Source organism: Ciconia boyciana, chromosome 19 (assembly GCF_034638445.1).
Source record: "Ciconia boyciana chromosome 19, ASM3463844v1, whole genome shotgun sequence".
In the NCBI taxonomy this organism is placed as follows: Eukaryota; Metazoa; Chordata; class Aves; order Ciconiiformes; family Ciconiidae; genus Ciconia; species Ciconia boyciana.
This window is the reverse complement of record NC_132952.1, coordinates 1,095,865-1,120,239: the sequence shown is the minus strand read 5'-3', so window position 1 is coordinate 1,120,239 and position 24,375 is coordinate 1,095,865. Positions and strand designations below refer to the sequence as shown.

Sequence of the window (24,375 nt, the reverse complement as noted above, 5' to 3'; positions counted from 1 at the left end):
GAGCCCCACTTTGGGTTTGAGCCCCCCCTTTTTTAGGGGGGTGATGCTTGGGTTGGACCCACTCTTCATTTTGGGGGGGCCACCCTGTGTGGCCTGGGGTCACGGCAGAGGGGGGCCCTTTGTGGTCTGTCACCCCCCCCAAGGGTATTTAGGGTGACGGAGATTGTCTGGAGGGGGGGACACCCCCATTTTTGGGGGAGTCCCCCCAAATCCTGCACCGGGGACGATGGCTTTAGCTCCTGGCACGGGGGTGGCACATGGGGGGGCCAAGCGGTGACCCCCCCGGGATGGGGGGGGTGACTATGAGCCCTGTGCGGAGGGACATGAGTGGGTGCACCCCAATACGGGTGCCCCCATATTGGGGTGCACTGGGGGGTACAGCCTCACCGGATTATGGGGGGCCGCTCCAGCTGGATCTTGATCTCGGGGCAGGGGGGTCAGGGGGCGGCGGCCTGGGGGAGAGGGGGGGCCATGAGCACCCCGGGGGGTCCCCCAGCCCCGCGGAGGCCCGACGGCCCGGTGATGGGCTACCTGGGGGGGTGCCGGGGGGGTCATCCGGCCAGGGGGCGTCGGTGAAGGCGTCGCGGTGGGTCCCCGAGGGCGAGCGGCTCTCCTAAGGGTGCAGGGGGGGTCAAAGGGGTGCTCCCCCCCAGCACCCAGCCCCTCCCCGGCCCCCCGGTACCCTGCCCGGCTCGCTGGGCTCCTCGGCGGCGCTGCCGAAGCTGCTGGCGCTGGAGGAGGAGCGGGAGAAACCCGGCGGCTCCGGCTTCTCGGCCCTGCCGAGGGACAGTCCCGAGGCCAGGGACAGGCTGGCACCGTGCCCCGTGGCCGCCGCCATGGCCCGCCGTGCTACCACGCTGTCCCCGGGACACCCCGTCCCCACGCAATCCCGTCCCCACGCCATCCCATCCCTGGGATGTCCCATCCCTGTGCCACCCCGTCCTTGTGCCACCCATCCCCATGCCATCCCATGCCCACGCCATCCCATCCCTGGGATATCCCATCCCTGTGACACCACGTCCCCATGCCATCCTGTCCCCACAACACCCTGTCCCCGCAACACCCCGTCCCCATGCCATCCTGTCCCTGGGATGTCCCATCCCCATGCCACCCCATCCCCACGCCATCCCATCCCTGGGATATCCCATCCCTGTGACACCACGTCCCCACGCCATCCCGTCCCTGGGATGTCCCATCCCTGTGCCACCCCATCCCCGTGCCACCCCATCCCCCATCCCCACGCCATCCCATCCCTGGGATGTCCCATCCCTGTGACACCACGTCCCCATGCCATCCTGTCCCTGGGATGTCCCATCCCTGTGCCACCACGTCCCCATGCCATCCCGTCTGTGTGACACCCTGTCCCCACGCCATCCCGTCTGTGTGACACCCTGTCCCCACGCCATCCCATCCCTGTGACACCCCATCCCCACACCATCCTGTCCCTGGGATGTCCCATCCCCACGCCACCCCGTCCCCATGCCATCCTGTCCCTGTGACACCCCATCCCCACGCCACCCCGTCCCCACGCCATCCCATCCCTGGGATGTCCCATCCTTGTGCCACCCTGTCCCCACGCCATCCCATCCCTGTGGTGTCCCAGCCCCATACCAACCCACCCCCATGTCCCTTGTCACCACACCAACCTGTCCCCAAGCCACCCACCCCTGTGCCACCCCACCTCCACACCACCCCCGCCCCATGCCACCCAAGTGCCACCCCATCCCTGTGCCACCCCACTCTGCTGCACCCCCCTGCTACCTTGTCCCCGTGACATGGAGTCCCCGTGCCACTAGGCTCCTGGGTGACTCTGTCCCTGTGACACCCCATCCCTGTGCTGTCCTGTCCCCATGTTGCCCCATGCCAACCATCCTGGTGCCACCTTGTCCCGGTGTCATCCCATCCCGGTGTCACCCCGTGCCATTGCATCCCTGTGCCACCCTGTCCATGTGCTGCCCCCTCCCAGTGTCCTCCAGTCCCCGTGTCGCCCCGATGTCACCTGTCCCCTTGCCACCCCACCCCAGTGCCACCCTGTCCTACCGCATCCCGGTGCCACCCCATCTGTGTGCTGCCCCCTCCCAGCGTGCCACCCCGATGTCGCCCTGTGCCCGTGTCACCCCACCTCGGTGCCACCCTCTGCCAGTGCCACCCTGGCCCATTGCATCCTGGTGCCACCCCGTCCCCGGTGCCCTCCAGTGCCCGTGTCCCCCCGATGTCACCCCGTCCCGATGTCACCCCGTCCCGGTGCCCGCCCGTCCCGGTGCCGGGTGCGGGACCTGTCGGCGTGCCGGCGGCTCTCGGGGGAGCTGTGTGCGGAGCAGGCGCCCTCGGGGGCGGCGGGGGCGGCGGCGGGGCCGTCCCTGGGGGGAGGCGGCGGGCAGTGACGTGACACCGGCGGGGGACACCGCACGGTGCCAGCCCCGTGTCCCGCTACCGGCGCTCACCTGCCGGCCGGCGCCTCCTGGATGCTCTCGATACCGATGGCGCTGGAGCGGCGGGAGCCGAGCGGCCCGGGCCGCCGCCGCGACGGGCTCTTCCCGGGCACCAGCAGCGCCTGCGGGTCGCCGTTAAGCGGGCACCGGGGAGGGGGAACACCGGGGGGACAGCGCGGGGGCCGTGCCGGGGGTACCCACCTCTTCCACCGAGCCCAGCCCGATGGCGCTGCCGCGGCGTCCCCGCCGGCTCCCGGGCACCAGCAGCGACTGGGGGCGGCACCGCGTCACCCGCCCGGGGGGGCACCGGGGGCACCGGGAGGGGCGGGGCCGCGCGGGCGGGGGCGGGGGCGGCGGGGCGGGGCTTGCGCGAAGGGGCGGGGCAGATGGCCGGCGGGAGCCCGCGGAGGGGTGGGGCTTGCGGGGCGGGGCGGGGCTTACGCGGACGCGGGGCTGCCTTGGGGCGGGGCCTAGGGGGAAGGGGGCGGGGCTGGTGGCTTTAGGGGCGCGGCCCCGGCCTCCCGAGGGGGCGTGGCCTCCCGGGGTGGGCGCGTCCCGGGCCGGGCGCCGGCCGGCAGGCCGGCTGGGCGGTGGGCGTGGCCAACCCGGCGGGGGCGTGTCCGGGGGCGGGGCACTCACGCAGGCGGCCCCCGGGGCGCCCTCGGGGGGTCCGGCGGCGGCGGCGGCGGCGGCAGCGGCGGCGGCGGCGGCGGCGGCAGCGGCGTTGGCGGCGTTGGGGGGGGGCGTTGGGGGGGCCCGGCGGGGCCCCAGCCCCGCGGCCTCCAGGGAGGGGCTGCGGCCCCGCAGCGCCCGCTGCAAGGCCCCCCCCGCGCCCCGTCAGCAGCGCCCGCTACCGCCGGGCGCCCCCGCCCCGCTGCTGCGTGTCCGCGGGGGACGGACGGACCCCGCCGCGCCCCACCTTGAAGGACTCGAAGAAGCCCGGGGCGGCGGCGCCGTTGTCGGGGCGCTCGTCGTCGGGGCCCAGCCCCAGCATGGCCTGGCTGCGGGCCTGCAGCTCCTCGTGCAGCGTCTCCAGCAGCGCCGCCCGCGTCCGCTCCTGCGACCCGCACCGCTGCCGCCACCCCACGCGCGACCGCCCGCGCCACGCCCGCCCCCCCGCGCTGCCGGGGACCCGCAGCCCCCGCCACCCCCCACGCTCCCCCGCGCCCAGCCCACGCGGCCCCAAGGCGCGCGCAGCGCCCGCAGCAGGCACGGCACCCGCGTGCGCGGCACCCACATCGTGCCCGGCGCCCACAGCAGGCACGGCCACCCACATACGGCACCCAGTGTACGCGGCACCCACGTGCGCAGCACCCAGCTGGTGTGCGGCACCCACGTGCGTGCCGCTGCTGCACGCGTGCCTCCCCCCCACGCACAGCACCCACATCGTGCGCGGCACCCCGTCTGTATGGCACCCACGTGCACAGCACCCACGGCAGGCACTGCACCCAGTGTGCGTGGCACACGCCCCCCCCGGCACCCGGTGCACCCGGCACCCACACGCACGGCACGCACAGCAGGCATGGCACCCACACACAGCAGCACCCAGTGTACTCAGCACCCACACGCACAGCATCGCTGCAGGCACGGCACCCACGGCATGCACAGCGCCCAGTGGATATGGCACCCATACGCACACAGCCCCCACGTTGTCCACAGCACCCCCACGCACAGCCCCGCCGCGTGCACAGCACCCACGGCACTGCTGCAGGCACAGCACCCACGGCGTGCACAGCACCCGCTTACAGGCACAGCACCCACTGCAGACATGGGCCCCGCCGCAGGCACAGCCCCACTGCAGGCACAGCGCCCGCATCCACAGCGCCCACAGCACTGCTGCAGGCACAGCACCCACGGCGTGCACCACCCCACGTGCCCAGCACCCACGTTGTGCCCAGCACCCACGTTGTGCCCGGCCCCACAGCACGCACGGCCCTGTTGCGGGCGCGGCACCCACGTCCGCAGCACCCACTTCGCGCACAGCACCCACAGCACTGCTACAGGCACGGCACCCACGAGCACAGCACCCACAGCCCCACCGCGTACACAGCACCCGCATTCTGCGCAGCACCCACGTTGCGCCCAGCACCCACGTGCCCCACGGCACGCCCAGCCCCCTTGCGGGCGCACCCCCCAGATGCCCAGCGCCCTCAGCACGCCCCCGCTCGGCACCCAGCACCCACATTTGCACCCACCTCCAGCTTGGCGAACTTCTCGGCCTTGTAGCAGGCGTACTCGGCGTTGATGAGCTTCGTCAGCAGGAACTCCTGGAACTCGGGGCCCTGCGGGGGCGAGGGGCAGCCCTGGGTGGGTGCCACCCGGGGACAACCCCCCCCAGCAGCACCCACGGGTGCTCACCTTCCTGAAGACGGCAGGGTCGGGCAGCGGCGGGCCGAAGAAGGGCACATCGTCACGGGCAGTGACGGAGACCTGCAGCGGGTGGGCAGGGCGGGGGGGTGACAGGGCACCCCGCTGCCCCCAGCACCCCGTGGGGATGGGGAAACTGAGGCACGGGGGTACCTTGTAGAGGGTGCCCTGGGAGCCGCCCTGCTCCAGCTGCACCACCACGAAGGCGTGGAGGAAGTTGGAGGCGATCATGTCGGGGACGAAGGGGGTGTTCTCGTCCTGGAAGACGATGGCCACGATGTCGTTGCCGATGTGACGCTTCCGCTGCAGCTGCGGGGACATGGGGGACATGGGGGGACACGGGGGACCGGGGGGGGGGCGGTCACACCGGGGGGCAAAGGGAGTGGCAGACCCTGTGCCCCACTGGTGCTCCCCAGCACCCCTGGGTGTCCCTGGAGGTTTTGCATCCCATAGACACCCCCCCCAGCACCCAGGGGTGCTCTGCCAGCCCCCTGCATCCCATAGATGCCTCCCAGCACCCATGGGCGCCCCTGGAGCTTTTGCAACCCACAGGCTCCCCCCAGCACCCATGGGGTGTGCTGCTAGCCCTTGTGCCCTATAGATGCCTCCCAGCACCCACGGGTGCCCCTGGAGCTTTTGCATCCCATAGATGCCCCCCAGCACCCATGGGTGCCCCAGGACCCCCTGCACCCCATGGACAGCCCCCAGCACCCTGGGGTGCCCTGCTAGCCCTTGCAAGCCATAGATGCCCTCCAGCACCCATAGGTGCCCTGCCAGCCCTTCCACCCCATGGGGGTGCCCCAGGACCCCTACACTCCCCATTCCCCAAGCACCCACGTGTTCCCCCCAACCCTTGTCCCCCACCTTCCCCCATCCCCCCCCAGCACCCATGGGTGCCCCACCTGCTGGGCGTCCCCCTCGGTGTAGGGCAGCTTGGTGGAGACGTGGAACATGATCTCCTTGTCGCGGAAGTGGCAGTACACCGACTCGCTGCCCGTCTGCCCGTGGGTCACGTCCAGCCCCCCCCGAAACCTGGGTGGAGGTGGGGGACAGGCACCCTGAACCTGGGGTCCATGGGTGCCCCCCACCCAGCACCCCATCACGCACCCCTTGAAGTCCCGCAGCTGCACCCGTTGACCCAGGACGTCGAGGAATTCGGTGAACGCCGGGCTCTCCTCCGTGGTGCCGAAAAGCTCCTCCTCGGAGGTCTGCGGCGGGGTGGGGATGGGTGCCAGCACCCACCCGGGACCCCCACCCTGACCCCCACCCACCCCACCCCATACCTGCCCCAGTTTTTGGTAGATGACCCCAAATTTGAAGTGGTTGCTGAGCACGTGCTCGTCGAAGGCGAGGATGAGGCGGGACGCCTGCGGGGTTGGGAGGGGGTGGAGGTTGGGTGGGGGGCACCCCGAGGTGCCCCCCACCCATGGGTGCCCATGCCCCCCCTCCCCCGCATGCTGTTCACCTTGGGGTAGAGCACGGGGTAGAAGCGATCCACGTTGACATCCTCACACACCAGCTGCGGGAAGGATGGGTGATGCGATGGGTGGTCCAGGGTGGGGGGGCACCCATGGGTGCTGCCAGAGGTGTTGCACCCACCTTGGCCATCTGCACCACGTTGGGGAACTCGGCCAGGCAGGAGATGGGCACCACGTCGTGCAGGGTGCGGGTGCGGGTGCTGCGGGGCGAGGTGGGGGTCAGGGTGGCCCCCTACACCCAGCCAGCACCCATGGGTGCCCCCTGGCACCCTGCTCACCGCAGCAGCAGGTGGAGGTGCTCCTGCTCGTCGTACTTGAGGGAGAAGACGAGGTGGCCTAGCGCCGGGTCCAGGGAGTAGTAGTTGAAGTGCTCCTGCAGGGAGGGGGCCAAGCACCCATGACCGCGCCAATGGGTGCTCACACTGGCAGGCACCCATGTCCGTGAGCACCCATGCCATGGGGCACCCATGCCCACGAGCACCAATATCCATGAGCACCCATGCCTATGGAGCACCCATGCCCATGGACACCCAGGTCCATGAGCACCCCGACCCGTGGGGCTCCCGTGCCCATACATACCCACACCCATGTCCATGAGCACCCATATGCATGAGCACCCATGTTTATGGGGTCTCCACCCCCACCCCCACCCATGGGGAACCCACCCACGCCAAGCACCCACGCCTGGAGCACCCACGGGGCCTCACCTTGCCCAAGAAGTGCTTGCGGTAGATCTTGGCTGTGTGGTTGCCCTCAAGCCTTGCCCGGGTGCTGGGTGCCGGGGTGGGGGGGGACTCGGGTGCCCCGCTCAGCTGGTGGTTGGTGCCCTCGATCCAGTAACCCCCAAACTGCGGCAGGAGGATGAGGGGGAACGGCCCCTCCCGGCCCAGCACCTGCACCCATGACCGAGATGGGTGCTCCAGCCACCCACCCATCAACCCACCCACCCAGCCGCTCGCCTGCCCTTGCACCCATCTCTGGAGGGGAGCGGGTGCTCTACCTCATGCACGCTGGGGTAGGGGATGTAGTCCTCCTCCGTCTGCAAGACAACGGGGTGAGTGAAGGCCATGCTAGCACCCATGGGTGCCGGGGTGGGTGAAGGCCACGCCGGCACCCATGGGTGCTGGTTGGGTGCCCCCAGCCCAGCGACGCCTACCTTGAGCGGTGGGGGGATGGCGTGGCGCTGCTGGGCCATCCTGCTGCCCTGCGGGAGATGGGGAATGCGGGTGCCCATCACCCCGCCTCGGGATGGGCACCCTTGGGTGGGGAGCACCCATGGGGGCTTACCTCCGGGTGGGGTGGCCAAGGGGGTGGCGGTGCCGGCTGGAGATACGTCTAGGTGGCGCGGGGGGGCCCAGCGGGGTCCATGGCGCTTCCTGGGGGAGAGGAGAGCTCCCCCACAGCCCCTCGCCATGACGCCTGGCCGCTCAGGCAGCGGCGTTACCCCTGAAGCCTACTGATGGCAGCAAGCCAAGCGCCACCTTGCCGGCTGCCAGGAGCCAGCGGGCCAGGAGCGGCGGGTGCCGGGTCACTATATGGGGGTGCCCGGCTGCTGAGGCCCCCCCCAACTCATCGCACCCCACCCCACCCCCCACCCCGAAGGGCGCCCTCTGGGGGCGGGAGGCGGCGCCGCGCGGGGCAGCACCACGGACAGCGCCGGGCACCGGCAGCGCCGAGCACCGCCCGGGGCGGGGAGACGGCGACGGCGACACCGGCCCGGGGCGGACCCGTCCTGGTGCAAACGGGCCCCACCCGCGTGCAAACGCACCCCGGCCGTGGGCGACCCTCGCGCGAGCACGAACGCTCGTGCAAACGGGCCCCGTCCCTCTGCAAAGACGACGGCGTGCAAGCGTGTCCCTGGTGCAAAGGGACCCTCGTGCAAACGTGACCCGTCCCCGCGCGAACGCGACGCCGGTGCAAATGTGGCCTGTCCCTGTGCAAGCACGACCGCGTGCAAGCGCGCCCCTGGTGCAAGCGTGACCCTCGTGCGAATGCACCCCATCCCCGTGCAAAGGCGGTGCTGGTGCAAACGCCGCCCTGGTGCAATGAGCCCCGTCCCTGCGCAGACGCGACCCTGGCGCAAACACGACGCTGGTGCAAACACGAGCGCGTGCAAGCGCGCCCCTGGTGCAAGTGTGACCCGCCCCTGTGCAAGCACGACCCTGGTGCAAACGCGACCCTCGTGCAAACGGAATCCTCGTGCAAACACGGCCCTCGTGCAAAAGTGACGCGTCCCCGTGCGAACGCGGCCCTCGTGCAAACGTGGCCCGGCCCTGCGCGCCCGTGGGCCGCAGCGTGACCCCGCCGGGCAGCGGGGCTGTGCGGGGTCCCCATCGCCCCCCCCAGCCCCCCGGGGGGGGGGGGCAGTCCGGGGGGGTGGGGTGTAGCGCCGGGGGTGACCCCAATGTGGGGCCAGGCTGGGGGGGCCAGGTTGGGGTGGGGGGACATGGGGGACAGATTGAGAGGACTGGGCCGGGGGTGCGGAGGGGGGCAGGTTTGGGGGAAGGCGGGGGGCAGGTTTGGGAGGGCAGGCTTGGGGAGGCAATTCATGCGGGAGATATTTTGGGGAGGGGCGGGTTGGGGGGTACCCGGGGGCTGATCCCCCGCCCAGGCCCGGAGCATCCCCCCCCCGCGCTACCGGTACCCGCAGCGGCTGAAGGTCACCGGGGGACGGGCCCCCCCCCGGTGCTGCGCCGGGGGACACACACCGGGGGACGGGGGGTCTCCGGGGGGACCCCGGTTCCCGGTCCCCGCGGCGCGGCACTTACCGGAGGGGCGGCGGGGCCGGGGCCGGGGCCGGTACCGTAGCGGAGCCGGTACCGGAGCGGAGCGGAGCGGGGCCCCGCCGCTCGCAGCCACCGCGCCGCGTCACGTGCGGCGGGGCGGGGCGGCCCCTCCGGGGGCGGCCGGCACCGGGAACCGGCACCGGAACCGGGAACCGGCACCGGGGAACCGGCACCGGGAAAACGGCACCGGAACCGGCAACCGGCACCGGGAACTGGGGTCCGGCGCTGGGAACCGACCCCGGCACTGGGGACGGCAACACCCCCAGCCTGCGACCCCCCCTCCGTCCCCGGTGTCCCCCTGCCCCCCAGGACCGCCTGGGTCCGTCCCCCCCGTCCCGGCGCAGCCCCCGACTCCCCCCCATCCACCCGCCCCCGCTGGCGCCAGGTACCCCCTGCCCGCCGCCCGCAGCCCCCCTGCCGCTGGCGGGTTCCCCTGTGCCCCCACCCCCGGTGCCCCGGGTACCCCCACCTGCCCCCCACCCCCACCCCCGAGCACCCAGGGCGCCCCATCCACCCACCCCGGTACCCCGCCCGTCCCCCCCCCACCCCCGAGCACCCCATCCACCCACCCCCGGTACCCCCGCCCGTCCCCCCGTCCCCCGTCCCCCCAGCACCCAGGGCTTGGTTAACCCCCCCCACCCCAGCACCCATCTCCCCCAGGGGCCATTTTGGCTTCGGGAGGGACACCCCGACTCCGGGCCGCTCGAGGAACGGCTGGCACGGGCTCCCCGCTGCCGGGTGCCAGCGCGGAAACCGGGGGCTGGCACGGAGCCACGGCCCCGCAGCCCCCCGGGGAAGCGGCAGCCCGGGCCGCACGCCCGCGCGGGGACGAGGTGGGACGCGAGGCGCTGGCGTGGGGACACCGAAATGGCCCTACGGCTGCCTTGGCCCAGCACGGCCCCGGCACCCGTCGAGGCTTCAGCAAAGAGCAGCCCCTGTGCCAAGGCCGGCGCGGTTCCCGCTCCGGAGGGATCCCGCTCGCTCCCATCCCGACCCCGCAGCACCCGCATCCCTTTTTCGGGATAATCCGCAGCATAATAAACCCCGAGGCTCTAGGCGAGGTGTTAAAATACACGACAGAGCACGTGTATGCGCTTTAATAAGGCTTCCACAGCTCAAATGACAATTTTAATCCAATAATGTTTGCAAATAACAGACAAAACGGTAACCGAGCCTTTGATCACATCTTGTACCTGCGTCCTCCGCGAGATACGGCGATGCCGTGGTGCGGCCGTACATCACCTCTCGGAAACACCGCCCCGGCCCCGGCTAATTCCTTCCCGCTGAGTTGAGAGACTTTAATTTTGCAATGTTATAAGCTCGAGGAAGAGATTTTTGTAACATTTAAAAAAAAAAAAAATTAACAGCAAATTGGAAAAAAAAAAAAAAGGAATTTCCAGGAAATATGTACACAAGCGAGTGCTTCAGTCTGGGAAGAAGAAAGCCTCCTGCTCATTCCCGGAGGATGGAGGGGCTTGGGCACGCCGAATTCCTGCCGACACCTTTACCTTGGGAAAGAACATGCGGGTCCAAATTGCCCCCAAAAACCACCTTTCAAGAGCTCGGCAGCTGCTTCGCCCCACAACCTGCCAGGGACGGAGGGGACGGGGAGGAGGACGCAGAGCCCCCGCGCTGTAATTCTTCGGATAAAAGATAACATTTAAAATAAACGCTACCAGGGTTGTTGGGATGGGATACGTGCCCCCCCCTCCCCCCCTCGCAGCCCCAAACTCCTGCAATCCTTTAAAAAATAAAGCTGATGTGGCAGCAACCCGACTCTCCGCATCACATTTTGCCGTGGAAACAAGTTAAAGGCTGAAAAGGAAGAGGAAATGTCTAACTTTATTACAGAGATACCGCGACAGTGCCTTCTTTTTTTTTCTTTTTTTTTTTTTTTTAAAGTCTGGAAGTGGTACGCTATTTCCTGCTACTAATAGGCAACGGGGAGAGATCCTTTCTGGGAGCTACAGATGTAAAAAACCAAATTATTAGTGCATTGCTGAAAAACGAGGAGAAGGGGGGGGAACCTCTTCCCATGGGAAACACGCCACCCACCTGTGCCCCCTTCGCCGTCTCCCCAAGCCGTGGGCATGAGCGCTCCTGGCAGTCCCGGACTGGAGGAAAAGATGTTATCAAAAGTCGTTAAAATACCCCACGTTTCTAAAAAACACAGTTCACAGAGAAAGACCAGGTGGTTATCGAAAGATCATCCAACGTTTGGAAGTGAAGGCGAGCGGCTGAACAGCCGGCGGGGGCGGCGAGGGAGGCAGCTCCCCGGCCCCTCGGCGATGGAAGGCTTTCGGAGGCAGACCACAGCTTACATTTTGGGTTAAATAGATGAAGGGTTTGGTGGTTGGTTGGTTTTTTTTTTTGTATTTTTTTGTTTTTTTGAAAGAGCTAGACATTCCTCACAAGTAACAATTTCTTTACTTCCATGCTGTACTGAAAGAGTAATAGTGGATCAAAGACAGGATTATCTGTAAGCAGGTTACGCCTAAAGAGTTACTCGAGAACAGATCAAGATGTTTTTGATCTACTGGATTACAACCCCTTTTCGGACAGACGAGCGTGGTGCGGGATTTGAGTCGGGGAATACACGAGAATGCCTCCGTCTCCCTCGCCTGTAAACACGATACGCTCTTACTGCTGCTAAACTTTCCAACCTTCCTGTTGCTTTATTAAATATAAAATCGGGAACGTTCTCTTGAAGGCAGGGTGTCCTTCAGTGCAATCTGCTTTGACATAAGGCATTTTTTTTTTGGGGGGGGGGGGAGCAGTCATTTCAGAATGGGTTTCTGCCTTCTGGAAGAGTCAAAGAGTTCAGTCCTGTATCCACCTTTTTTTCTTTTAATGCCCTACCATGTCAAAATCCTCTTCCCTTCTGGTCACTCCTCTGTTCCCAGCATTTAGAAAACCATCAGTGTCCAAGTAAACCAGTCCCTGAGGAGAAAAGACAACCACCAAAAGATGAGGATGCTTACGGGATGGAGATGAAGTTAGCGTGGGCATAAATAAAGGGGGGAGGAAAAAAAACCCAGACTCACCTTTAAATCCTTCTTCAGGCATACAAACTGGGGATGGAAAGGAAAAGGCACGGCGTTAGAAGCCAGAAGTTAAAAGGATCTGTTGTCTGAGCGGCGGCACACCGCTGAATCTCCCGTCAACAGCGACAGGAAAGCTGCAACATCTCTCTTTTCCACCTTTACAACCCAAACCCAACGCAGTCCTTGGCCACCAATACTTCTCCCAAAATCATGGTGGTGAGGCGCCTTCCCGAGCCCCAAAACCTTCCAGGGGTCCCCCGCTCACCTTGCATAACGTCGTCCATCGCCGCGTAATCTGCAATTGGTTCATCAGCCTGGAAAATAAAGCGGAGCAGGGGATTAACGAGCAAGCAACCTCGTTTGGAAGTTCACAGCCTGATCAGTTCACGGTCCTGCTCTGGAGGGGAGCGGGGAACAGGTCTCTTGCCCGAACACCGTCTGGGAACAAGAGGGGACGACTCGCTCCCTAATTTAGCCATATTTTGGGCTGGTACACACACGGCTCAGCAAAGGCCAGCTAATAAATGCTCTTTAAAAAAACCAAACCAAAACAAAACAAAAAAAAGAGGGTTTTCCTCCTCCACAAAGGAGCTCCAGGAGGAACTCGTTAAGTTAGGCTACCGAGCGGCCATGGGTGGGCACGTCTAGTGCACGGCAGTTTTCACACGCACCGCAACGTGTTTCCCTTTGGTTGTATAAAAATCAGTTCAGTTCTCTGCTTTATTCGACTTTATTTTAGCAGCCACACTCTCAGGTTACCTTTAATAAAATGACGGACTCGGGGATGACTCCCAGGCTGCCGAGCGTTGCGGTGTCATCGCTCAGTATCTTCCCGTCGATCGACAAATTCTGGTCGAAGGGAGCAACTGAAAATGCATGCATGATCTGTGCCAACACAATGAGACACGCTGATTTTGTGCGGAGGGAAAAACATACCGCCGAGCTACACAAAAATACCACGTTTAGAAGAACAACACGCACCTTTCGACACCACGTGGGATTTTATACTCTCTCCCCCCATCCCCTCCCAGCCGCGCGCTCCTGATTTTGTGTTTTCTTACTCGAGATGACTCATTCCTTGGAGGAAAAACACCTTACCTGTATTTTCAGCTCTTTCAGTGTCTGATTAGCAGAAACAAGTAGCGCTTTCTCCCCTCTGACTTTCCGGTGCCGGGTGCTTCGCCTGATGCCTTGCTTTTGGTAAGTGATGTAGCTCTGGTGAGAGATCTTCTGGCGCTTCGCACCACCGTTGGTCTAGAAACAAGAGGCAAAAATCAGGAGTCCAAGTTTGGGATCGGTGGAAAATACAACCTCCCCGTACCCTGGACTGCGTTTCGGGCGAGTCGGTCATGCGAGGGAAGGCACGAAGCTTCGAGAGCGAACCGCCGCATGCAAGTACCAAGAGGACCGAAGGACCTGCCTTGAAACCTCGGTTCCTGCTTCTAACGCTAGCGCGGGGCGGATTACCAGCCAAGCGTACGAGTCACCATCAATATTTGATCTCTCCAAAAACAAGGCGATGGTGTGGTACGACCATTAAAATGACAATTTAAGATGCTCTTGTTTTTGCCTGCTAGCCGTAAACAGAGGAGGAGGGCTATCCCGTCATGCTGACTCAGCGGATGATGCAAAAACCAAGGAACCTGGCGGTATTTTTGATCTCTACCTGGTTAAAATCTGGGTCTTGCTCCCCCTCTGGCTTGTTTTCCTCCCTTTCCTCTTCAGCTTCTGAGCTGCTCACGTTCAGCTCTGGAGCAGCGTCCTTCATTACCTGAAGTCATAAAAATCATTCTCCGTAACTAACCCGACAGCATCAACCCAGACTGTCACATCATGGCAAACAGCTTGCAGAGACCTCCAGGATGCCACCTCGATCCAACGAACCGAGGCAGAGCAGGAATAACCCAGGGATCTGCTCCACATGCTCTGCAAAGTCTTCTCCACCCCTCCCCAGCTGCATCCAACCATGGGGGGATTCGGCTCAGGAGAACAAGCTGCTTTATTGAATTGCAGGTGCTTCCTGCGGCTCAGGACCTTCCCTCCTCTCTAGGCAAAGGGAAAGTCTCCAGGGGCCTGGACTGATTTCTTTCCCATTAGCTGGCTGCATCTCTGGTTCATCTAAGTGTATTATGAAAGCCCTAACACGGAGAAAGGAATATTATCTGTAAATTAGACACTTATCCATCCCTGCAGCAGACCGACAGAGGCACTCAGCACCATATTTATGGGTCTGGAGGTTGTAAGTAAATGAAATCTAAATAATTTACACAAACATATAAATAAAAAGGATGTTCAGTTCTGCGTAAGTCACTCCAGGAGGCATGGATCTGCCGGACGTGAATTCGCATCTACGCTTCGGCTGGAGCTGGGGTTTGCAGGAGCCCAGGAGACTGGCGCGCTCTCCATCCTGGATGCCCGAGAGCTGGCTTCTCCATCAATGTATTTGCAATTAACGCTGCAATCCCAGCTCCCAAACATCCAGCACCAACCGCAGCCTCCCCAGAGCCCTCCAGATTCCAGCAGTGCCGCCCTATGCTGATTTTACACGGCCGTGGCTTTCCCTCTTGCAGCGGCAGCCCAAGGAGGTACTCGGGGGTTGCAGAGGGGGAAGAGCAGGGGCAAAGGGATGGGAAACGCTCCCCGACTTTGCAAATCGGAACCGGCAGGGAAGCAAGCGGTGGCTTCGAGTGCCGCCGTACGCAATCCTCGCTGGCAGTGCTGCCGCGCTGCTGGCGGGCATTACTGCCGCTTTGCATCTCGCCGAGGCTGCCCTGTTAATGAGGGATCTCGCAGGCAAGCTCTCGCCCCCTCTCTCCGACTCCAGCTGCTCGGCAAAGAATAGCTGCCTGTTTTTTGCCAGTCCCACGTGTGAGCACGGTCCTGTCCAGCACCAGAAAAAAAACAACCATCCTCTGCACCAGAGCCAAGATACAGCCTCAGGATTCAGCCTCGAGTCAGACTGAAAACCCGTAGCTGATGGCTCAACACCGTGCTGCGTGTTCTGCATCTCACAACCAAGGCAGAAACCCGTCCGGCCCTCCGTGCCCGGCAGTTCTCCGGGCTCCAGCTCCTCCCTTAGATTGGCAGGGAGGTGGAAATCAATGAGAGGCAAACTCCCCTGCCCCTGCCGCAAAGGTGCGGGGAACATCTTTACCTGAGCTTGGTTTCCCCCTTAAAGCATAAAACAAGTCCTAAGGAGGCTGACTTACTGTAACCAGCTTTTGGGCAGCTGTAAAGCCAATTCTAGACCTGATACTGATCCCTTAAGACACCAGTAAAGCAGAGACATAATTCACAGCTTCGTAGGGGATCTTGAAAACCATCTCTAAGTTCACTGCTATTTCATCAGCATGGAGGTTGAAGAGCTTATTTCTACCCAGGAATAAATGTCACTTGAGCAACCAAGAAAGCAAATGACAAATATTGGAGGGGGAGGAGAACAGGTAGAGCCTGGTAACACGAGGTAACGTTATGGAGACAGAAACAGATACAAGATTGCCTAAAATAATCAAAGCTGGGAACATCCGGGGAGATACCTGATAACGCAAAGGATTCGGTTTGGCAAAAGGAAGCCTTGAGGAGACCAAATTTTCAGAGCAGCTACAGCCAGAATTTTCCCATTTGCTATTTTTGCCAAAGCGATAGCTTTGACGAGCCGCAGAGCTGGGTGCTTTTGGCTCGCAGAGAGCAGCCCTGCCCACCACCACAGGCCTGCCGGCATCCCCACCAGCAGGTCCCACCCCTGCGGGGACGCGGCAGGCTGCGATAGCCACCTCGCCGCTGTGTTCGGATCGTTATTTGGGTACTCGGTGCAGTTTCCCTTAAATGAAACGGAGCCAGGATGAGCAAGGACCGAGGGAGAGAGCCCGTACCTTTTTATTATCCACCACTTTATGGATGTAGATGGTCGCTTGGGTGTACTCACGCAAGTCCCGCTGCTGTTGGCATAACAGCCCTTCTCTGCACTCTGGACAGAGTTCTGGGGAGGCACAAAGGAAAAATGCGTTTAATTGCTTCAGCTCCTTGCAGACACCTGCCCAAGGCCTCTCACTGCTAACCCAGAGCGGATCACATAACCAGGGGCATCTGCCAAGCACTGATCCCCTTAGATCTGACCCTTTATCCGGAAAAGAGCCATTTCCCAGGGAGCTGGCAGCAATTAGCAAAAGAATGGAGCACAGACAGCAGCAGAAGATTCACTCACGGGGCTCAGAGGTGTAAAGTGCGCTCTCGGGGTCCGCCCCAGCAGCTTGCGTTCGGGTGATTTTGATGACGTGATCCACGACGAAGAGTTTTTGAATCCTCTCCCACTCGCTGGGCCATATTAGAGCTATACTGTGCAAAGGAACAAGAACGTGCTTTATGACATGGAAAAGCCAAGCCCCGAGCTCCTGAACAGCCTCCCCTTTTCTTTTTAGTCTGTTAATGAAAGAAAAGCTGCAAAATCAATCCATAACTCCAGCTACGCGGGAGGGCCCGTACAGCCAAAATAACAGGGAAACAGTAGCGTGTTATTAGCGATGCTGTTATGCTCCAGTCACGCCGGAGGGAGGGTGGAGGAGGAGAGGAGTGGAAGATCTGCTACTTTTAGTTCTGCATCACTGCAGAAGCAACGCTACAGAGCATGAACTCCAGCCCAGCATCCAGCGCTCCGGGGGCAAGTCTCACAGAAAACAAATCATAAGGAAGCCGGATGTTTCTACGCCCCGGTCAAATTCAGAGTAGTTTATTGTTAGGAACTAGCCAAGCTGAAGTAAGCTCTCTTTTTTCCTGACCCAGCATCCTTCAACAATTTAGGTCTTGCCTTGCACGAAGGCTAAGGTGGGCTGTGATGTTAATTTTGTTCAAGGGAAAGCATTTGCTCCTCGTGTTGCTGCAGTTCAGCGAGCCTCCGGGAACATTCCCCGAGGCTCGCGAGAGCCGAAGGCACCTGGCAAGGGCAGACCCGTGAAGAGAAGAAACTCACAGTTTGGAGTCTTCTTTGGTCATGGAAGCGTAGGTGAACATGAGGCCGCCGTGGGGGCAGAGAAGAGCGCTGTTTCCTACCGAGGACACGGGGCTGCATCGCGTCGGCCTCCTGCGTGGGCAAAGGAAAGTGGTTTGCAAAGCCTGGTCAGGTTATTTCACAAAAACCACAACTCTGCAGGCAGCCAAGAAGAAATCACAGATGAATATTTACAGAAGGCATTCCAACAGGGAATATTAAACTACTACTACATCTGCGTTCCTGCGCGTTGCAAAATTACTCTCCTATCTAGGGGAGATTTCCATCTCCTACCACCAGCAGCCCGTGGAAACAGGATTGAGCAGTGACCTTTGCCTATAGGATACAGCTCCAGACAGATGAAAAAACTAATCAGGTTACTATCTAATCCGACCATCTGGTTAAGACACAGTAAACAAGGAAATTCGGTTTCTTACAACGTATTACAACTGATACAAGTCCTGCAAAAATCAGCTTCCCTGTTTCCACAAAGGCAAACCGCAGGTAACTGCACACTGCACCGGGATTCAAAAGCAAAATCGTTATCTACAGCCTCCCCCAAAAGGAATAAAAAGCACCAAAAACCTCAAGCCAAGTTACCTGACGAATTTCCTCCATTCTTCTACAAAGAACTGTGAAACAATATACAGCTCATCTGTCTCCTGGAGGTGAAAAGAGGAAAAAAAAAAAAAAGGATATTTTTTAATTAATCCAACAATAGAGAAGCGATGACTGTTCAGCTTTTTCTGCAGTGCTCATTCTCTTCGAGACCTCAGCGTTTTTACCATGACAACTCCATCCAAGCGCACTGGGAAAGCCAAGTAAAATAATTTGGGATCAAGTACTAAGCACTTACATTACTAATCTCGTGTTTATTACAAAGTTAATTTAGCTTTAGATCCAATTACCTTTAATTCACAGCAGGAAATGGTCATTTCCCCTGGAGCAGCTAAGACTGCCCAGCACCGTGTTTTCCCTCGCCGGGTACCCGGGGTCTAAAGCAGACGCATCTCTGCACCCCCGTGGGTGTGGGGTGAGACCACCCCAACCTGCCTCATTTGCTTCGCCCATCAAAATCGAGGAGTTTCTCCTTTTGGCGGCAGCACAAATTCAAAACCACAGCCGTGCACCCTCAAGAGGCAGCGGCTTTTGGATAAACTGTTGTTTTCCTGTCCCAACTGGTTTGCCATTAGATAGTCTGCTCTTGGACAAGAAACCACCAAGATCCTAAGAGCTGGGTGACAAGAATCAGCTCCCCTATCCTCACCGCTTTCCCTAAGGCAGACTTCAGGGCTCACTCCATCTTTCTGCAGGAAAACTCAGCACACCTGAGGAATATATTTTTTTTTAATCTCCCTTCAGGTCCTCTAGATTAAACCGCTCCGCTTATTTTGCTCCCCCAACCTCAACTGTTTTGGATCAGGAAAACTCACAAAGCTTGAGGGAGAGATCCTCAGTTCCTTTTTATCATGCTCCCTTGGGAAATTCAAAGAGAGCAGAGGACGTAGCCTCGCTGCCTGGAGAGACCCTCGTATTTTGAGCTGACCCACAGTGATGGGCTCCAGCTTTCCATCGCTTACTCCAGCTACAAAAGCAGACCCAACCACGTACTACCCTTAAATATCGCCGGTAGGACCTGGCAGCTCTCCAGCTCAGCACAGAGCATTTCCCATTTAAACCCTTTTGGGGCTCCCTGGTTCCGAGACAGGGATCCGTCTTGACTTCAATATCTATTCACGGCTGGAGAAGGCCCCCGAAGGCGGCAGGCTGCCCTCACACGTACGAGCGACCGAGGCAGGTACCTGCCAAAACAGCTTGGCAGGATCTAAGAGTCAATCATTAATCAGCACCGCGAGACGTCCAGGAGCCAAGGCAGGGAGCCAACAGCTTGTGCCATTTCTTTGGAGCCGCCTCAAGGCCCCAAGAAAGTCCTGGAGAGCTGCACACTTGTACCGGGGAGAAGCTGGTATGAGAGGTCTTGCACAACCATTGCTCCTATTTGCAGGGCTTCAGCGTTTCGGGAAGCTCTCCCTGAGCTCTCGTGATGCAGGAGGATGCCAGAGCACACACGAATTTTGTCTGACCAGCAGCAAAAGCCTGGCCTTGCACGGGAAGGCAGACGGAGGGCAGTGGAAAGCTGCCTCCGCCGGCACGGTCACACCGTTTCGGTCCTTCTAGGGACAGATGTAACCGCAGCAGCAATATTGTCGCTGCTTATCTAGCTGACTCCGGGCCAGCGACAGCTATGTTGGCACACGAGCCATTCTTGTGTATCTTTAGCGGGGCTTTGCGCCAGCGCAGCTAATCGGGGGAAATCACACCTCGGCACAACACACGTGTAAGCTCTGCTGGCACAGGCTTCCCGGCGCAGGGACGGTCGCACTCGGACTGAGTGAATGATTATCAGGCAAGTCTCTCTTGCAGGCGAAACAGAATTTTTTAGGAGGGATAAAAGCTAATAAAAACCTCCCCTAAGCCCCGCTACATTCCCCTCGTCGCACTCCTTCCTGTACCTGAGGCCAGCTGCCCAGGCAAGGTCTGCATTTATCATGAAAGAGGTTCTGGAGAGAAGTCTTCTGCTCGCTGGCCATCATCTTATGCAGAGCTTCGTTTTCCTCCCCTTCACGCTCCAAAATCTGCATGAAACAGTTAATTAGACCACAGCTTCAATTCCTATTTCAGCAAAATCTGCATGAAACAGTTAATTAGACCACAGCTTCAGTTCCTAGCTGCTATTAAAAGGCGACATTACCCTCCTCCACTGCACTGGGTTGTATTAAAAAGAAAACCAGAAATATGACCAGGTATTTACAGCCAACAAAAGGGTAATATTATTCGGCAAATACCTTGCACTGGGAACAGCACTCTTTGTTATTTGGGAATTCGGGGGCCTTTGGAAAATATTGCTTGAGTTTCTCCCAGGCTTCCTTCGAAACCACCCTCCGTTCGTTTTCGGATATGCACAGGTCACCTGCAGAGAGAGAGCCAAGAGAAGGGCTTTGCTCTTGACACGCTCAGCGATGTTTTGCAGCGCTAACTAGATTTAAGAGATTACAGGGTATAAACGTGGGGGAAGATATTCATGCACTTCTCGGCCAACACCATGTCAGCAAAAAAGAGCGCAACCAATACACGAAGTCACCTTCAACTTTATAATTTCCTTGCTTAGACAGGAAAAAAAAAAAATGACTTTAATTCATAAAAATGTCCTTTAGATTTCAAAGCTCATGAACCCAAGGAGCTGATCAAATACAAGCAGTGGTAAAGAGATGCTCGGAAAAGCAAGGACAAGCCAGAGAGGTCACAGGGCTACTGTTTTCTGATCTTGGCTATCCATAGCTACATTTTTATGGCGACTCAATTCACCAAGCTGCCGACTAACCCCATGCCCCATGAAATAGGAGCCAGGTGCTTTCCGCACCCTTGAAAAACAAATTTACCACTGTATAATCTCAGATGGCTTCACATGCCCTATCCAAGCACCTCAAAATCTGGAAAGGACAGATTTTGCACCCTAGATCTGCTCTAGGGAATAACTGGCGTGTGAAGATACGACGCAAGATTTACCAGCTACCCCCTAGACGACTTGCCTGCTGTATTATCTGTCCTGATGCTCAAACAGCTCAAAAAAACCCAAGAAAGGTTTAGCACAAGGCGTTTGTGCTTGTCATTTTAGCGACAGAAGTAGCAGAAAGGTCACGCTCACGCATTTGGACACCATGTGTATGCATGACGACACGCGCTCCGGCGGACAAACAAGGCTTGGAAAAACTGGAGAAGGCGAGGGCTCGGGGATCCAACCAGCCACCCACTTGCAGGCTTGATGATTGCCAAGGGAAAACACAACGGCATCTCCCTATGGGACAGCAGCTGGGAAGTCAAAGCACGGCTGTGCTACGTGGAGTCGCAGTGAGAAATGAGAGGAACACTCGTTGCAACACCAACATGCAAACTGGATTCGGATGCGGCATGGGAATTCATGCCTCAACGTGGATTTCACCAGCAAGAGGGAAGCAAAACAGCAACTGCGAAGTCACGGTGCTGAGCGGTGTCCAGCAAAGGGCACGATACCTTATTATCTGCTTTTCTATAGCCTGAAGAGCTACAGAAAGAAGACAGGGAGAAAAGGCTCCCTCCTCCCCACCCTCCGGTAGCTCTTTAACATTACAAGCAGCTCCTCAGGCCCATGGAGCCGTCAGCTTTCCTCGCTCCAGCCAAGCCTGGATTTCTGCCAGCCCAGAGGGGAAAAAATAGCAACGCTCCCCTCCTGCTTTTCTTCTAATAAACAAAGGTCGGGCTGGACTGCTTCGATGCAGCACTTGGCCACTTGTTCTTCATCAAACATGACCAAGTGGCCCAGCTTTACCATACCAGGAGGCAGGACCAGGCGGCTTTCCAGAGCCAGCAAGGATGGGAAAAAACCGAGCTTGTACAAATAAGTGCCTTGACACCGCATAATTAATGAAAACAGACTGATACGCTGTTGAGCGAAAGAGGTGGAAAAATCAGATCTGGGTGTGCGGGGAACAAGTGCTTTGCCATCTGGAAGATGATCCTAACCACTGCTGACCCTGCTTCCCCCTCCCGCCGTCCAGGGACATGTTTTGGGCACAGACATCAAAGCAGTCTTAACTTGGTATCTGGAAAAAATTATTTGCTGGGGTCGGGCAGCTACTGGAGAGCGAGAAATTGCAGCAAAGATGCAAAGGGACTTCTTAAGGGAACGCCCGGATGGCATTTCTGGAGGCCAGCCAGACCTCACAGATAAAGCGCTGGCTTTTCCAGAGCCTACCATGAAGACAGGAACTTCCTCCGCGGCAAAATTAAGGCTGTAGGACCAAGAGTACAGATTTGATGATACACTCCAGAGGGAAATTTTAAAGGTGGAAAGGTTGTTTTCCATGAGTAACTGGAGGTTAGCTCAAGACGATGAAATCTGACTGCCAGCGGCTCCCATAGTTAATATTATTTATTCTGATATGACCCAAAGTCACAGATCAACTAGTGATTTACCAGCATAATATTTTCAAAGGCCTATTTGCCTATTTTTATCATGTCTGGCTACATTAAATGTTTCATCACCGTGCTGCATGCTTTTATTTAACAGCAGCAGCCTCACGTCAATGGGAAATACGGCATTAAAGGCTCTGAAAAACAGCTAACACCGTGACAAAGTGCTTAAACACTCGGCTTTAAAATGAGGCGTTATCAAGCCATTACTCCAAATCCTTGATTAGCCTTGATGACAGGAGGCATGTTGCTAATTTATGGCATGTTTCTTTCTTACTAGGAACAAGATCGAGTATCCCTGGCAGGGAAATTAATGCCTCCAAACAGGAGCTTACTAGAAGAGAGTTATGTCTGGGAGTGACATACAAGCTAAAAAAAGTGAAATTGAAACAAGAGGGTAGCCAAGGATGTAGCTAATGAACCATCACTTAGCAAAACAACTAACATCGGGTCAAAACCTTATGTAAACGGACACCAAAGCACAGCACGTTGGTAATCAATACCCTTAGCGGTCCCAGCTGCTCGCAGATAAGCCCATGTTTCTACAGTTGTTAGGTAAGTGCTCCTGTTTTAATGTAAACCAAGAGAATAAATGGATACTCTCAGCTCCCACCTTGACTGATTTACACCACCTGTTTTGCTCCTAATACTTTCAGAGCTTCCAAGTGGCTGCAGATCCTTGGTGCTGCCCTCACTCCATCACATCGCTTCGTTAGGAAGAGATGCTTGCTTCCGCAGCCCAGCACTTCCCGCAGCATCCAAGCTTCTCTGCGTTTACACCCCTTTCACCGCCTTACAAAACTTGCACTGCAATGTGGTAGCGCTCACAAGTAAAAGCTCGAAGTCTGAGTGTCAAGAAACACCAGGCAAATGAGAATTAAGCGCATTTCCTCAGTAACTACTCATGTTGGCCTTAGATGGACCAAAGGCTACAAGGTTAACATCTTGAGCACTGGGCAACAACAGACATATTCAGCTCCATCCCCCGTAGAGACTTACCATGTGGGCAAACGATGTCTTCATTAAAATTTAACTCCTCTTCCTCCTCTCTTTTCTCTTCATTTGATTCATCTAATTAAAAAAAAAAAAAACAAAACCAACCAAACAAAAAAACCCACGAAGATTGCACAGAGCTCCTCTCCCACGGAAAGGAAAAATCTTTGGGGGAAAGGAGCATGGTTGCCTTTCAAATTGCGGCAAAACCCTTAACCCAAGGGAAACTTTGGAAGGAAATTTGTTATTCTCAAATGTCTTGGCCTCTGGGCAGGCGGGATTACAGCCTACAGGCCACGTAGGAGTGCTTTGAAGTGCGTGGGGAACAAGCCCGTCCTTTGTGAGATTACAAAGGACCGCATTTGTTACAGCTAGAACACCACAGGGGTTCGCTGCTCCCAGAGATCTCAGAGTTTAACCTAAACACACGTCTAGGTAAGAGCGCAGGGAGCAGAAACCTTCCTGGCAAAATATTAGTCCGCTCTTTGCCTTGAGGATACTGATCTAAAACAGATGCTGCCTGACAAACTAAGGGGGAGCCTGCCAGGGGTTTGACAAGCCCCACATTAATATAGAAATTATAGTTAAGAACTGTAGCTCCACGGACAGAAGCGCTGGCCACGGAACTGGAGCATCATGAACACAACACCGCGTTAGTAAGAGTCTCTAACGACCTGCCTCACCAGCAAGTTGGCTTGTGAGCAATTCAAGGGTACTACTGGGAGTTGCAACCTGTTGTGAAACCAAGGTCACCGCTGAGGAATGAGCGGTAACTCAGCGGAGAAGTACCCTTTTCTCAATGAATGCTCCACCAGCAGCGCCAGCTCACAGACGTTATCAGGGGGGCTGCGGTATCTGCTGTTCTTGGAGCCTTCTCGGAGCCCACGATCAATGCCATTAGCTGATCATCTCCGCTTTCATTCAAACAAGCTTCTTGCCCTCAGTTATGAAACAAAAAGCTCAACAAAATATCCTAGTTCCAAAGGTTTAAAGAGTACAAGCCAAATGAAAAAACCCATCTATTCTCACAGACTCATGATACGGACATAGAATAGAGTACAATTCATGATTACTTTTTTTTCCCCTAGGCTGTGTTTTGCCAGAGCTGCTTTCCCAGCTGCGCTGTTTCATCCATAGACCTTCGCAATAAACATCTTCATCCCTTCCCCAAGGTAATTTTCATGTTTCCTCCTCCCTTGTGTTCCCTCATTCAGATAAAAGCAGATTAAAAGATCATGTGTCTGGGGCGGTAATTTTACACTGCTTTGTAAAACCACTTAT

The 24,375-nt window shown here is 58.6% G+C and overlaps 2 protein-coding genes across 4 annotated transcripts in view; both read right to left on the bottom strand.

Annotated features, from left to right (window-relative positions):
* Positions 1–383: 383 nt before the first annotated feature.
* On the bottom strand, positions 384–7,472 carry RAP1GAP (RAP1 GTPase activating protein). Its single transcript, XM_072884301.1, is given in 19 exon segments — positions 384–453; positions 531–613; positions 683–776; positions 2,277–2,360; positions 2,445–2,597; positions 2,599–2,702; positions 3,352–3,489; positions 4,628–4,714; positions 4,791–4,862; positions 4,953–5,108; positions 5,702–5,831; positions 5,907–6,007; positions 6,083–6,166; positions 6,265–6,318; positions 6,399–6,477; positions 6,556–6,650; positions 6,985–7,170; positions 7,278–7,316; positions 7,434–7,472. Coding segments are annotated over 19 exon segments (1,848 nt in total).
* A 2,648-nt stretch (positions 7,473–10,120) lies between these two features.
* The window catches only part of USP48 (ubiquitin specific peptidase 48), a 30,426-nt gene continuing 16,171 nt past the window's right edge, over positions 10,121–24,375 (bottom strand). For 2 of the 3 annotated variants that reach the window (XM_072883907.1, XM_072883906.1), the window contains exons 15-27: positions 23,101–23,172; positions 19,938–20,062; positions 19,605–19,727; positions 17,692–17,753; positions 17,074–17,184; positions 16,312–16,442; positions 15,980–16,086; positions 13,774–13,878; positions 13,206–13,361; positions 12,867–12,992; positions 12,373–12,421; positions 12,108–12,134; positions 10,121–12,003 (exon numbers count right to left, since the gene is read on the bottom strand). In XM_072883907.1, the coding sequence (XP_072740008.1) occupies positions 11,981–12,003; positions 12,108–12,134; positions 12,373–12,421; positions 12,867–12,992; positions 13,206–13,361; positions 13,774–13,878; positions 15,980–16,086; positions 16,312–16,442; positions 17,074–17,184; positions 17,692–17,753; positions 19,605–19,727; positions 19,938–20,062; positions 23,101–23,172 (1,217 nt within the window). In that variant the 3' untranslated portion in view covers positions 10,121–11,980. The remainder of the gene's footprint in view (positions 12,004–12,107; positions 12,135–12,372; positions 12,422–12,866; positions 12,993–13,205; positions 13,362–13,773; positions 13,879–15,979; positions 16,087–16,311; positions 16,443–17,073; positions 17,185–17,691; positions 17,754–19,604; positions 19,728–19,937; positions 20,063–23,100; positions 23,173–24,375) is intronic. The other variant, XM_072883908.1, reaches the window with a different exon arrangement.